Source organism: Herpailurus yagouaroundi, unplaced genomic scaffold (assembly GCF_014898765.1).
Source record: "Herpailurus yagouaroundi ecotype Mexico unplaced genomic scaffold, PumYag 142, whole genome shotgun sequence".
In the NCBI taxonomy this organism is placed as follows: domain Eukaryota; kingdom Metazoa; phylum Chordata; class Mammalia; order Carnivora; family Felidae; genus Herpailurus; species Herpailurus yagouaroundi.
In genome coordinates, this window is record NW_024412397.1 from 2,625,008 (window position 1) to 2,638,247 (window position 13,240).

Genomic DNA, 13,240 nt, shown 5'->3' on the forward strand with positions numbered 1-13,240 from the left:
TCAGCGATTCACCAGAAATCAGGCTCCCTGCATCCTGCATCTAGAAAAAAAACACAGCACATGGACCTCTTAAGATGGCTACCCCCCGTGCCCCATATACGTATGTATGTAGGTTCCACGCCCAACAGAGGGCTTGACCTCACAACCCCAAGATCGAGTCTGATGCTCTACCGACTGAGCCACCCAGGCACTCCCCCCACAACAGATGCTAATTTTCAGGCGCCCCCCCCAACACAATGCTAATTTTCGGTATTCAGAAGGGTGACTGTGTCATGACAAACAGGTGCTGAGTAACACGTGAGAACACATAACTGTCACACGATGTGAGCAAGGACTCGCAGCACAGAACTCAGCAGGTGCCCCCCCCCCCCCCCGCCCCCAGCGTCGCGCCCCCCCCCCCCGCGCTCACAGCGCCCACCACACGCTTTTCCACAGAAGGCCACTCAGTGAGGATGAGGTTCATGGACGCTGGCTTCCAAATGGCCGTCCCAGGTGGGCGCCCGGGCAGCGCCGGCACTGCGTGCGTGTCACCCCGGGGGCCCCGACAGGGCCACTGGCCAGCAGCCCGCGAGCACTTTGCAAGCGCGACGGCCTGTGTTCGTACGGCCAGAAACTGGCTCAGCACTGGCCAGGGAGCGAGGCGGGAAACGTCCCTCTTTTACAAATGGAAAGAACTAGAACCTAGAAGAGGGAAGTCAGTTTGCAGAGTCAAAACAGCCAGCGTGCGCCTGGCATGACGGGGTCCAGGACACTGTCGTCCCGGAGGCCCGGTAAGTACCCTTCCGCACAGGGCCGCCGGGGGCGGAGCGATGGTGCTGCCCTAACGCACGCTGCGTCCTAGGGGGTTCGGAGCCAGGGGGTCAGAGAGAAACTAGGTTCTCCTTAATTACCTTCGTTCTACCGTATCGTGGCTTTTCCAACTCAACCGAGACGTGCGGCGGTGTCCCAGCTCAACGCACTATTCAAAACGCACACCTGCAATCCAGCACCGCCACCTGCTGACTCATCGAAGGACACGGTGACTGACAGCGTGAGATCCCTCCACCACCTGTGGGGCCCCTGAGGGCCACAGGACGCCCCTCAATAAACTCCTAGAGCTACATGCTGCGGAGCCACTCGAAAACTGCGTATTCCTGAAATCACTGATGGGGAAGATATTCACCGAGCAGTAGCCGGCGAGAGGTTCCCACCACGCGACGTACACACGAACTCGTTTCTGTAGAAACGTTAACGCGTGAAGGTTTACAAGGATATATAGACTAACTCATCAATCTTAGTTCCGTTTGGGCAGTGGATTTTTTTTTTTTTTTTTTCTTTTTTGAGACGGGGGAAGAGAGAGACACAGAGAGAGACAGCATGAGCGCCTGCGAGCAGAAGAGGGGCAGAGGGAGAGGGAGGGAATGGCAAGCGGGCTCCACCCTCAACACACAGCCCGACTTGGGGCTTGACTCTATGACCCTGGGATTGTGACCCGAGCAGAAAGAGCAGAAATCAAGAGTCAGATGCCCATCTGACTGAGCCTCCCAGGCGCCCCTGGGGAGGAGGATTTTTTGACAACAGTTTTCTGTATTATCGGAATGTTCTTGTTCTCTCCCTTGTGCATAGAACATACTACTTGTATTTTCATCAGGAAAAAACAAACCAATTTTGAAACAGACGATCAGAATACACACTTAGGAAAGAAAGAACTAAAGGGTAGTCTCCATGAAGGAAAGGCCGTGCTCTACCTGAGAAGCAATGTTGAGTGTGACCGTGTCCAGTCCTCCGGAGAGCAAGCCCTGAGTATCGGCCAGAGTCAGTGTGACGCTGGCATCTCCCCCCGCCCCTGATGAAGACATGACCAGGTTCTGAGTAGATATGGCCGACGGAGACATGGGTGTCGTCGAAGGCAGGCTTCCAGTTGTAGCATTAAGTTCTGCAAAAGAGAAGAATGAACACATCAGTGGCGGAGCTAGATAAGCCCGGTTCTGCTGGGACAGGAAGAGCGGCTTTCATAGAGGAACTGCGTCTGTCATCATCAGCGTCTACATCGCCCCCGCTTTTGAAATTGCATCAAGATAATCAGAGAATCTTTTGTTCCCATTTCATGGCAAGGCTTCTATAGTTTCTAAATATCTTTGTATACGTAAATACACTCTGCTTAAGCATAACGTAGAGAAAAAACAAAACAGGACGAGAAGAGTAAAAATATGACCCTACAGTCCTAGTCACTACCGCTAAGGCAGAAGGAAACTGCCAAGAATTTCCAGGACACCGTCCCCGTCGAGGACCAGAGAGCAGCCTGAAGGCACCGAATGTGACCGACCCCCTGAGCACCGATCGGCTCCAAAGCTCACGTGACCATCTCTGCTGAGGCCTCCCCTCCACTTCCTTTAGGTCTGCTTCGTCTGAAATGAACCTCATGCGCCCTATAAACATTAATTTATCCTTCGTGATATCTTACTCTTCTTTGGAAAAGACAACAAGACTTTTTGACACTTTCCCCCTGTAGCCAATGAGAAGAGAAAGGAAGGTATCTGGGACAGAATCAGGCAAAGGAGGGCCTTTTCTTCTACGAAACAGAAACTCATGCACCCGACTGGCAAATGAGAGGGCTGAGCACGGGGTGTCGAGGGCCTGCGGTCCGCACCGACAAAAACACGCTTGTGAGGTTTCACTGGTAAGCATAGCACACATGCACATGCGTGTACACACACACACACACACACACGCACGCACAAATCTCACGATCTAGGCTTCCATTCATCTAACAAACATGACTTATCATCCACGGTGTCAGCCGCTGGGCTCGGTGCTACAGATACACCAAGATGGTAACTGAAGCAGAGTTGAAAACACTATGTCCTCATTAGGTGTGAAAACAAAACAAAAAGAGACTCCTGAGGATCCTTGGCAGTGACCTGGGTCACATCGGTCCAGAGCCTCTGCTCTGATCAGGGGCCAACAGGGAAGCTAGGTTACTTACTTGTAACTGGAGTCCTCCAAATACAATGCCTCCATAGATCCACACTCTTGGAGTCCCACACTGTGCTGCACAGACCTGGAACCTTCAAAAGCAGTATAACCATTAGGAGGCTAGGAGTCTCTGCTCTGCACAGCCACCGGGGCTCCAAAGACAACCTCGCCGGACCCCTCCCACCTTGCCGGGCATCTGCGCAGAGCGGACTGCTAAGACACGCTAGGACCGGAGGAGTGTGGATTTGTGGAGGGTGTATGTTCTAAGCACTCCAGTTACCAGCACAACGGTCAAGCTCGTGTTCTAACCTCACCTCCACGCACCCTTACTCTTGCAGACCAGCATGATTTTAACAGGAGTGGGCAAAGATTAAAAAGAAGGATCCTGTAAAACGTGGCAGTGACCAGACGGGTGAACTGATGTCCGGTCAAAATCACTAAGGAGAAGACGGGGGTTGGGCTGTCAAAGCGCCGGGCGGAGAGAGGCGTGCCGGCACCAGGCTCGCCAGGATCACATCTACAAAAAGCAAAGCCAAGAGCTGCTCCTCGGATGGCCAAGACTTGGTCAAACCTCACCCGAAATAAAGGAATTCCTGAAATAAAGGAACGAGACCTCTTCTCCCTCCCACCAGTAGCATCTTTCTCTCTGACGATTATTAACGTAGGGAGAGGGTCCAGGGCTGTGCAGCACAAGAAACGCAACGAGAAAACAGAAGCCTGTGTGTCGTTTCGCTGAAGCGAATCCTGACACACGGGCCAGTGGAGACACTAACCTCACACAACGCCTGGAGCTCACGTCTCTCTCCAAGTGTGGGGGTGCACTTCACGTGCGTGCTTCGTTCAAGACATTTCCCACAAAGAGGATATCAGCTCAAGTACAATTTCAATCCTCAAAATGGTCCAAAAACAGGTGATGTGAGTAGGAAAAAAATGGAATTTTCTTCAGCATGAAATTAAGTAACTAAATCACATTTGTTCAATATATAGTTCTAAATTACAGAAGAAGATTTATTTAAAGCTCAGAAACCACAGTTTTAATTCAAATTAAATACTCTCAACATGGAAACTGAGACCGAATACTGGAGCAAAGGCTGCAAAGTCTTACTTTCAGTTTTCATTCACCGGCTCTGAAGCACAAACGCTCGGGCTGTACCACAGAGAGCTAGGTCCTACTTCGGCATATGATTCTAACTCCAAAAACAGGAACGTCTAAAGGATTAACAAATCTCTTACGGTCCTCAAACCCAACACTGTATTCAATCTTTGTTGGGATAAGTTTTCATAGCTTCTAAGAAAACTCAATTACGATTTTGGAAGGTTTCATAAGTAGTTTAAAGGATGTGAGATCAGTTTTTTCTTGAGATAAACAAAGATGTGGCAATAAAGGTTGGGGGAGGGGGGGTCACGGGAACAGGGAAACACACAGTCCAGCCATTCGTTTCCAAGGAGAAAGTGGGGAGAATGTCCTCCCTACTTATAAAATGTTCCCAACAAATGGGGAATGGGAAATAAGCAATTGAATTGATTATACTTAAATCTAGAAGACACCAAGGCTAAAATAACCTTACAAAGGAAGGAAAGAATTCCTTTTTTTCACTGAAAGCATAACCCAATTTATTCATCAAAATTATCTTAACAGTGGACGAGGGTAAGACCAAAAAGATGATTCCCGTTTGAGATCAATTCCTTAAAAAGTTGTGCTAAATCTCTCAAGCCTCTGAAAGGGCACTTGCGTCACATCTGACCGTTTTCTGATACAAGCACGTGTGTCCGATGCTGTCACCGACGCCCTTGGAGCCAGTGAAATGGCTTTCGGCCCCGTGTCAGACACCCGAACACAAGCTCGTGTTTCTGTCTCGCATGTGAAACGCTGACTGCAGTACTTTGATTCACGTATAGCCCCCCCCGGAACGTAACACACTTCTTTTCAACGCTTCAGTTAGGATGCACGCCGTCCCGGGGGGCTGGGGAGCCTCGGCCCATCTTGTGAACAAGACGGAAAGAACTGCAAGTGAGAACAGTCACGGGCATGCCAGCCTGCTCTGGTCTAACGGACTGGCTGGCAACAGAAGTTTTGTAAAATCACTGAGGGTTTTAGAAGAGGCATGTCTAAGTCACGTGTCAGAGTCATTTTGGTCTCAACTCTCGCACGGTGTGGCCTGAAGCCTGGTCTGGGAGTGACTTTGACGCTCAGGAAAACGCCGCCCTTTCAAGAAGCAATGTCCCGCCCTGTACTGTACTGACGGGTCAGCTCCCGCATTATCACCGGTACCAGTGGATACGCAAACCTCTCAAAATAGTTGCCAGCTATCAAGGCCTGAGTAGTTCAGCATGTGGAAGAATTTCTTCCTGTATCTGGAATCGTTCAAAGATGGCAAAGGTACACGAGAACATAATACAACTGACCTGGTTGTATAAACTCGATCCTGTGTTTATGACACCTGCTATTACATCACTAAACAAACGTGTTCACGTTATGAGCTCAACTTTTATTTTATTTCACTAAATTGCTTGGAAAATAAATTTGAATCAGGCACCAAATTAAGCTCAAGTGACATCAAAAAGAAAGTATTCTCGGGGCGCCTGGGTGGCTCAGTCGGTTAAGCGTCCGACTTCAGCTCAGGTCACGATCTCGCGGTCCCTGAGTTCGAGCCCCGCGTCGGGCTCTGGGCTGATGGCTCAGAGCCTGGAGCTTGTTTCCGATTCTGTGTCTCCCTCTCCCTCTGCCCCTCCCCCATTCATGCTCTGTCTCTCTCTCTGTCTCAAAAATAAATAAACGTTAAAAAAAATTAAAAAAAAAAAAAAAAAAAGAAAGTATTCTCAGCTGGCTCTAAAACAGTAAGTCCAAAGGGAAAAATAATTAAATCATGGAAAAGGGCTCGACCGTTGTTTTCAAAGAAACGCTAGTGCATAACACCCAGGACCCTTAGGCACAACTGGCTGTGGTCAGCTCTACTGCATGAGGGACCCTCCCCTGCACGCAAGGCTCTAGGGCTCTGTGCGGGGGCGATCCCAAGGGAAAACACTTCCTGTCTAACCAGACGACAGTGTTGTAATGAAGTATACTGGTGGCCAAAACAGGGCCCTCAGGCCATCCGCTTCTCCATCCTGATGGGAACATCTCCCATTTTCAATTATCTGCTGCACCAGCAAACACCCACAATCCCCAGAGCAGCACAAGAAAACCACTCCGTGTAAATCGAAACACCTGAAACCACTGGTCTTTCCAACCATTTGCCCAGGATTCAAAAAGATGTTAAGCAGAGCTTCCAGGGAGACACGAGATGTCACGGCCCCAGGGGAGCGGGCTGAGAGAGCTCACATGGCTAGCATTCCAGAACAGAGTCCGCACCGGAGCCGGACAGCCACTCGCTCCGGCCCACGAGACACAAGGATCAGATACAGAGGGGACATCATGGGCCAGAAATCCAGACTCTGGATTCTGCCGACATGGGATTCGGACAAAGTTCTTAACCACTCAGGCCTCATTTCATGCTTCAGCAAACGACAGGGGTGGACAGATGCCCCCACCCTCCCAGCCCCACTCTCACAGAAGCCCTGTCCCAACAAGGTCAAATCCCCCAGGACCGATGACCTATTTTCCTTTATACATCGTTAACCGCCACAAGTTTACAATGATTTACGGATTCCTCAGTAAGTGCCTGTGTCCCATTAGTTCCTAGGATCCTAAGTGCAAAGGCGCTACGTCTGCCTTGCTCAGTATTCTATTCCCAGATTGAGTACAGTTCTTATCACACAGTACACATTATACAGTCTGTTAGTGAAGAAATGAATTACCGGATAAGAAAGCATCTCAAATGAGCATGAAAAAGAAAAAAAGCCTAGCTGCGCCTCCAAATATATGTAAAAATTAAATTTTTCCTCTCAAAAGATGATATGGAGAGTTGGAAAATAAGAAGGCTAAGAAATTAACAAGATCTCTACAAGAGGAGATAAAGCAGACAGGCATGTCATTGGAAACCGTTGACCATTACTTGCGAAGCTGTCATTTATGTTACTGGAGCTAATTTAAGTTTTTATAGAACTCTACACTTGAAAAGCTTAGCAAGAGGCCATTTTAAAACTGCGTTCTCCTAACAGCGGCGGGTGACAGGAGACTCAGGCTGCAGGGCGCGGAGGAACGGGCTGGGTTCCCGCACAGGGAACAGGGCACGGTTCTGTGACGAGCCCTCCAAGTGCTAACTCGCGCACCTCCATCGCGCCTCGTGTGTCGGAACAGGACCGTTCCCCTGCCCTCCCTGGCGAGCAGAATTTCGGCTCGGCTGCTAACCCCACACGCACAGGTAAGGCCAGGGAGTATGGAATCACGTGACACGTGACAGAGCACAGATGACACGGGGGTCCTGCTCCCGCCCGCCGACCCCCCGACCGGGGGCACAGCCCTGTGGCCGCGCCGTGGCACAGTGTCTCCGTGGCTCAGCCAGCAGCCGCGTGCACACCTGAAGAGCTCAGCGGTACACTCCACGAGAGCAGCTGGTCACTGCCTCCGGTTAGGGTGGCACCTGGACACTGATCATTGACTGCAGGTGCTGACAATCTCATGCTTCCGTTTAGGTCACTATTTCCGTAAGAATTGTGCTGAATGAGGTCTCGACCTACATGGAAATTAATACTGTGATATCTGAAAATAACATGTTAACTTACATACTGGCACGTGTGCTAAGCATATAATAACATCTTATTCAAATTAAAGCTATTTCACTTTTAATAATATTCCTAGAAAAACTGAAAAGACCAGCAATACATTTTCCCTGAATGACGGTATTTGTTCCCATTTTTTAAGCTGTGAAGTATTTTCAAGTGCTTCCTAAGAGTTCTATTTTAACTCCGTATTTAGGCACTTAAAATTACACTTTGTTGACTAAAACTTAAACTGACTTGAAAATACTTCCAAATGCGGTAGACTGGCAGGTGCGGCTGGGTATGTTTGTAAAAGCAGGTGACCCTAGAGCCCCGGAACCCAGCCGCCGCCGAGCGGGCTTGCGCGGCGGGGACACTCGGCACTAGGGCGGGCGGGGGGAGGGGACCTGTGCCGCTCGCCTTCCAGGAAGCGCTGGCCTTCGCCTCCAGACCCGCCCGCGGATGCCAGCTTCGATGGCCACAGGAGTCACGTAAGCGTAAGCGAACCGCATGGAAAACAGACGAACAGAGAAGGGGAACGGCTGCTGACGGAATCTTTGCAAAGACCGGACGTGAACGGGTTACTTTAAAAACATCTGCTGTCAAGTTAGGCAAATGCGAGACTAAACCGGGGGGGCCCGCGCCCAAGCGTCAAAAGACAAAGGAATGCTGCACTGCCACCGTGCTGTGTAATTATCGACATCGTCACGCTTCGGTAAAGACACAGGAGCAGGAAATGAAGCCGCGTGCTGTGGGCATGAGCACGGGCAAAAGGAAAAACGCAAACTCCTATCAGCAGAGCAGACCCGTCTTCAAAGGATCTGTGGATGAAGGTTATCACTTTCTTGATTCTCTGCCTGACATAACTTTTCACTGAAAACCGGACCAAACCATCAGAGAAGAGGACCTTATTGTGGAGACACGAGACAAGTTGGGGAGCCCGGGGGCTATCCTTGCCTTGTACCCCATATTTTTTTCTCAACTGACTTCCGAATTGCTAAGAGTCTACAAAGCTCAATCGAAGTTTTGCTTTCTAGCACCGACAAGCATTCATAATTACACACATTAATGGAAAAAACAACTGAAAATCTCTACAGAGACCGCAAACTGTTTTCCTACAGCCTTTTCCGAACGGGATAAGGAAACGCTGACTTGTGACTTGACAATTCTCATGATGCGTAACAATGAGGATTGAGAATTAGAAGCCTCCGGCCCAAAGTTTGGGCAAACCTCGTGTCATCAACTGATTTAAAGATTTCTCCCAGGGTAAACCTTTTAAGCTAACTTTTAAACAATTAGTTAAATTCACTTCCTTATTCTGAATATGCCAATATGCAAAGTATCTACATGATCAATGATAGGAAAATACAGGAGAAACAGAAGCACAACCCATAAGCTAAATAACACACTTTCTCAACTATAAGCCAGAATCTTGGATTATGTGTCTTTTGTACAGGATTCGCACAATGCCTCATACACGGAGGGCACACCAAAAAGTTAATTTGATCAACAAAGGTTTCTCAACATAAAAAACATTAAAATTCAGATGCATATAACAAAAGTAGGAAGGTTACTGGATTCTATAAAACTGTAAGTTAATTTCCACTGCCTAAGAGCGTCTAAAATCACTCACGTCGCTCAAAATCAAAACTCTGAGAATAGCTCCTCAAGTTTCTCACCCGCGTTAAAAGGAAAAGACGCTCCCTAAGAAAGCAAGCTTTCTTCAGTTTTCTAAGTAAATTTTCCTCCTTTTGCAATAGTAATCTCCGCAGGAATCTCCCTGAAGCGCAAGTGCGTTACCCGGTCCGCCCTCCGCCCTCCGCCCTCCCCAGTGTTTAAGGGAAAACGCTCCCCTTCCGCCATCACACCCTCTCTCCAGGGGCAGCGTTCGCCTCCCAGCGAAATGTTTTTCTTATTTGTAACAACAGCCTCATAAGGTTGCTATGAGGCTTGAATGAATTAATATTAAATGAATTCATATTTGTAAAAGTCAGTAGAAGAGCGCCTGGCACATAGTAAGGGTCATACAAAGGGCTGCTAAATTTGAAAATGACTCTTAATGACCACGAAGGGCTCACAGCTAAGAGTCATGTGGGCAGCACACCACTGTAAAACGTGTTCCAGGCTGACCTAGGTCACACACGACACAGACGGAGAGAAGTCTGGTCGTGGACGTGACAGCCCGGAGACACGGAACGCCTGCTCTCGGCTGACACACGGGATCAATTTGCCAATTTCAAGTGACCTCCACTGCCAAAGGCCATCATCTTCCCGTTTCTCCACTCTTCAGTGCTCTACCCCACATTTAACGCTGTTCCACACGGTCTGTGCAGAGTCCTGGGAAGTCAGGAGGCGCCCAGAGCATCCTCACGCTCAGGTTGTGCCGACCACAGTCCTCTAGTTTCACGTAGCAGGAAAACGGCACATGAAGCCACAGCTTCCTGCTGTCTGCTAACCAGAGCGAGGTGGCCAAACAGTGGTCTCAGAGTGGACGTGAGGAACTCTCACTTTTAACTTCTGGTTAGATCTCAACTGTGACGGTCTTTCGCTAAGCCTGAATTTCCCATACGTGTTACCAACACTTCCGGAGCACTGGCTTTGTGCAAAATTCGGTGTTGCCGAAAACATACATACATACGACTAAGACACACTTCAACTGTGGGGGGAGGAGGTTTAAGACGTTAAGTGACTAACCAGAGATGGTCAGCGTGATTTCCTGCGGGGACCCGGAGGACGACGCGGCAGCGGGCCCGGCAGCCTGCGCCAACACCTGGCTCAGACTCGAGTTGTTAATGGTCAGGGTGATCTCGTGGGGGCCGCTGGAGGTGGATACCAGGCCTTGCGACGTCACCACCTGAGAGAGGTCTTGAGTCCCTGGTCGTCGTGACAAAACAGAACAAAGCTGGGCTTAAAAGAATAGTAATTTTCTTTCATATATGTTATTTTAATGTTATTTTAATCGTAAACTGTTATTTCAAAAGAAGATTCAGAAGAAAACATCAACCACGTGTAGAATCCCCTCATCCGAAAAGACAAGATGCCTTAGAAACAGGAAGGCAACAGGACCGCGGGAATTACGTGTGGGTGGAAAGGGATGTGCGTAGACTGAATGCACATCACTTAGCAGAGGAAAAGTGCGCGTGTGCTGGAGACACTCCACGTGTTTGCTGAGCTTGGTAAGGAGAGGAAAGGGGAGCCACGGAGCCCGAAATGCAAATGCGTGACCACAAGCAAGGAGCTGGACCCCCGGCTGCCACTTACCGCTGCTGGTGGTCATCACGGGGTCCTGCTCAGACAGCGGGCCGATGGTCAGACTGGCAGACGTCACCGTGGGCTGTAAGGACAGGCCTGAGATGGGCTGGATGACGACACTGGCTGGGACCGTGCTGTCCTGTGTCTGCAAGGTGCTGTTTTGGGAGGCCAGGCCGGGCTCCCCCGGCAGCTGCTGACTGAGCAAGTTGCCCTGCTGTAGCGTCTGCTGCAAAATACTTGGGTCAATCTGAAAGGCAAAACAGGTACCTGTGACGGGCAGTGCACGCTCACGTGTGATCGTGTAACAAGGTACCTGTGACGGGAAGCGCGCTCACGTGCGATGTTGACCAATTAAAGCCCGGAAAACCTCAGAAGAGGCATACCTGTAACGTGATGTTGTTAATGCTGGAGGCATCGATTCCAGAGATCTGGACGTTTGGCCCGACTAAGTTAGCAGCCAGCTGTAGCTGTATGCCCTCCAGGCTGGTCAAGCTCCCGTCTGTCAAAGACACTGTCCAGTCACCACCAGCTGCAGAGGAAGAGAACCGGGATGACTGCGTATCTGAAAGCCTTCTTAGAAAGCAAAACAGAACAAAAACCCCTCATTTCCAGATGGGAATTTTTGTGTACACGGTTTTATTCGTACATCAACGTGCTGTATGTAGTTAAGGCATACTAATATTGCCACCAGACACACGCATGATCTAATTCACCCAACACAAAGCATCCTCTGAAATAGGTGATGTTACGCATTCTAAACACACGAGCAAACTAGGCTCAAAGAGACTACGCTGACTGGCCCAAGGTCTAAAACAACAACTCACGGCTGTGTTGTATCTTTAATGGCCCCACAGGTCACATCCACAGGCTGCTGACACTCACTCTGTGACTTGTAAGTGCACGACAAGCCCGAATGGCTGAAAGTTCCTATTTTTCAAGCACTGGGTGACCCACGTGACCCGAGAGCGATTATTTAAAGAACTCTAGGATAGCACACACGATGTCGGAGGGGAGCCACCGGTCACGTGTGTCACTGTCACGTCTGTGGGGTGCAGAGCAAGAGGCGTACATAAACCCAGGAAAAGCAGCTCAGAGCACCGTGAAGGGTTCAAAAGCAGATGCTGCGGCAGGAGGAACAGGGACGGGAGGGGGACTCGCCTCAAGAGTGAAACGTACGTTTTCCCACCTGCCTCACACGGGCAAACCTCAAGGGAGGGCAGCGCACGTCGTGGACGGAGGGCCCCCCCCCCCACTCCCACCCCACCCCCAGCACAGCAGTGCCGCCCAGGCCCGGCGCTCACCCGACACGGAGGCAGGGAGGATGGCCTGGCCCACCAGCCCCTGCGGAAGCACGTTCTGCTCGAACTGCCCCGTCAGGACAGAGTTGTTCATGACGAACACGCTGGGGTCGGCGGACGACGGGCTGAGCAGGTTTAAGGGCTGCAGCGCCTCCGACGGGCTTCGGGCCACGGGCTTCCTGGCTTTCTTCGGGTCGGGTTTATAATGAAACTGCATGTGCGTCTTCCTCCGCCCGGACGTGCGGAAGCGCAGCTCACAGTGCGGACACTTGAAGGGCTTCGCTCCCGTGTGCAAGCGCATGTGCACCTTCAGGCTCCCCTTTGTGGAAAAGGCGTTGCTGCACACGTGACAGCTGAAGAGCTTCTGACCTGCGGAAAGGTCAAGGGTCAGTGGGGCCCACGACGCGCCACACCCACGCGCAAGCGCCGGGGCGGGGGGCGGGGCCAGGTACGTCAAGGAGGACCCTGTTCTGCGGGTGCTGGCGCAGAGACCGCGCGGTGAGCACCGCCACAGCCTGCGTCCACGACCCCACAGCACCTGGGCGTCTGCACCGCCTCCCACCGAGCCTCGACGGGACCCGGGGTGGGGGCACTAAGCGGCTCAGCCCCGTGTCGCTGTCACTCGCCCCTCGGTTTACAAAGGGCACCTGTACGTGTCAGCACACGTCTATCTTCTTTCTGCAGGGGGGCCCCCGGGACACCTGCGCAGGTGGGGAGTGGCCACAGGTGTGGATCACGTGCTCAGCTCCTGGGACTCTGAGCCAAGGGCATGACGGAGGCCGGGAGGTGGGGCCGAGGGCCCCGTCACCCGCCTACCCTGCCCCGGAGAGGCTCTGGGGGGACGAAAGCGTCCCGGTTTTCTGTTTCTCTCTATTTCTCCCAGAAACAATACTGACTTCTATTTAACCGGGCGGGCACGCTGGGACCCACCCCGGGACTAGGGAGGCCAGCTGTCCAGCCCTGCTCGGGGCCCTCAGAGGTCACCCGGGGAGCCCGGAGTGCAGGACGAGGCCTGAAAGGTATCTCTCACAGACACTTTTCTTTCTGGGCCTCAGGCACAGGGGCCAACACAGAATCCCGGCGTGCGAGCCATC

The 13,240-nt window shown here is 51.1% G+C and overlaps 1 protein-coding gene across 7 annotated transcripts in view; it reads right to left on the reverse strand.

The window, feature by feature from the left end:
* ZNF236 (zinc finger protein 236) overlaps positions 1 to 13,240 on the reverse strand; it is a 105,793-nt gene that overhangs the window by 14,538 nt on the left and 78,015 nt on the right. For 4 of the 7 annotated variants that reach the window (XM_040478538.1, XM_040478539.1, XM_040478541.1 and 1 more), the window contains 5 exons: positions 12,150 to 12,515; positions 11,232 to 11,377; positions 10,858 to 11,095; positions 10,291 to 10,470; positions 1,728 to 1,915 (listed from right to left, as the gene is read on the reverse strand). In XM_040478538.1, the coding sequence (XP_040334472.1) occupies positions 1,728 to 1,915; positions 10,291 to 10,470; positions 10,858 to 11,095; positions 11,232 to 11,377; positions 12,150 to 12,515 (1,118 nt within the window). Of the gene's footprint in view, positions 1 to 1,727; positions 1,916 to 2,965; positions 3,048 to 3,728; positions 3,845 to 5,732; positions 7,572 to 10,290; positions 10,471 to 10,857; positions 11,096 to 11,231; positions 11,378 to 12,149; positions 12,516 to 13,240 lie in introns of those variants that run through there. The other 3 variants (XR_005791448.1, XM_040478543.1, XM_040478542.1) reach the window with 3 other exon arrangements.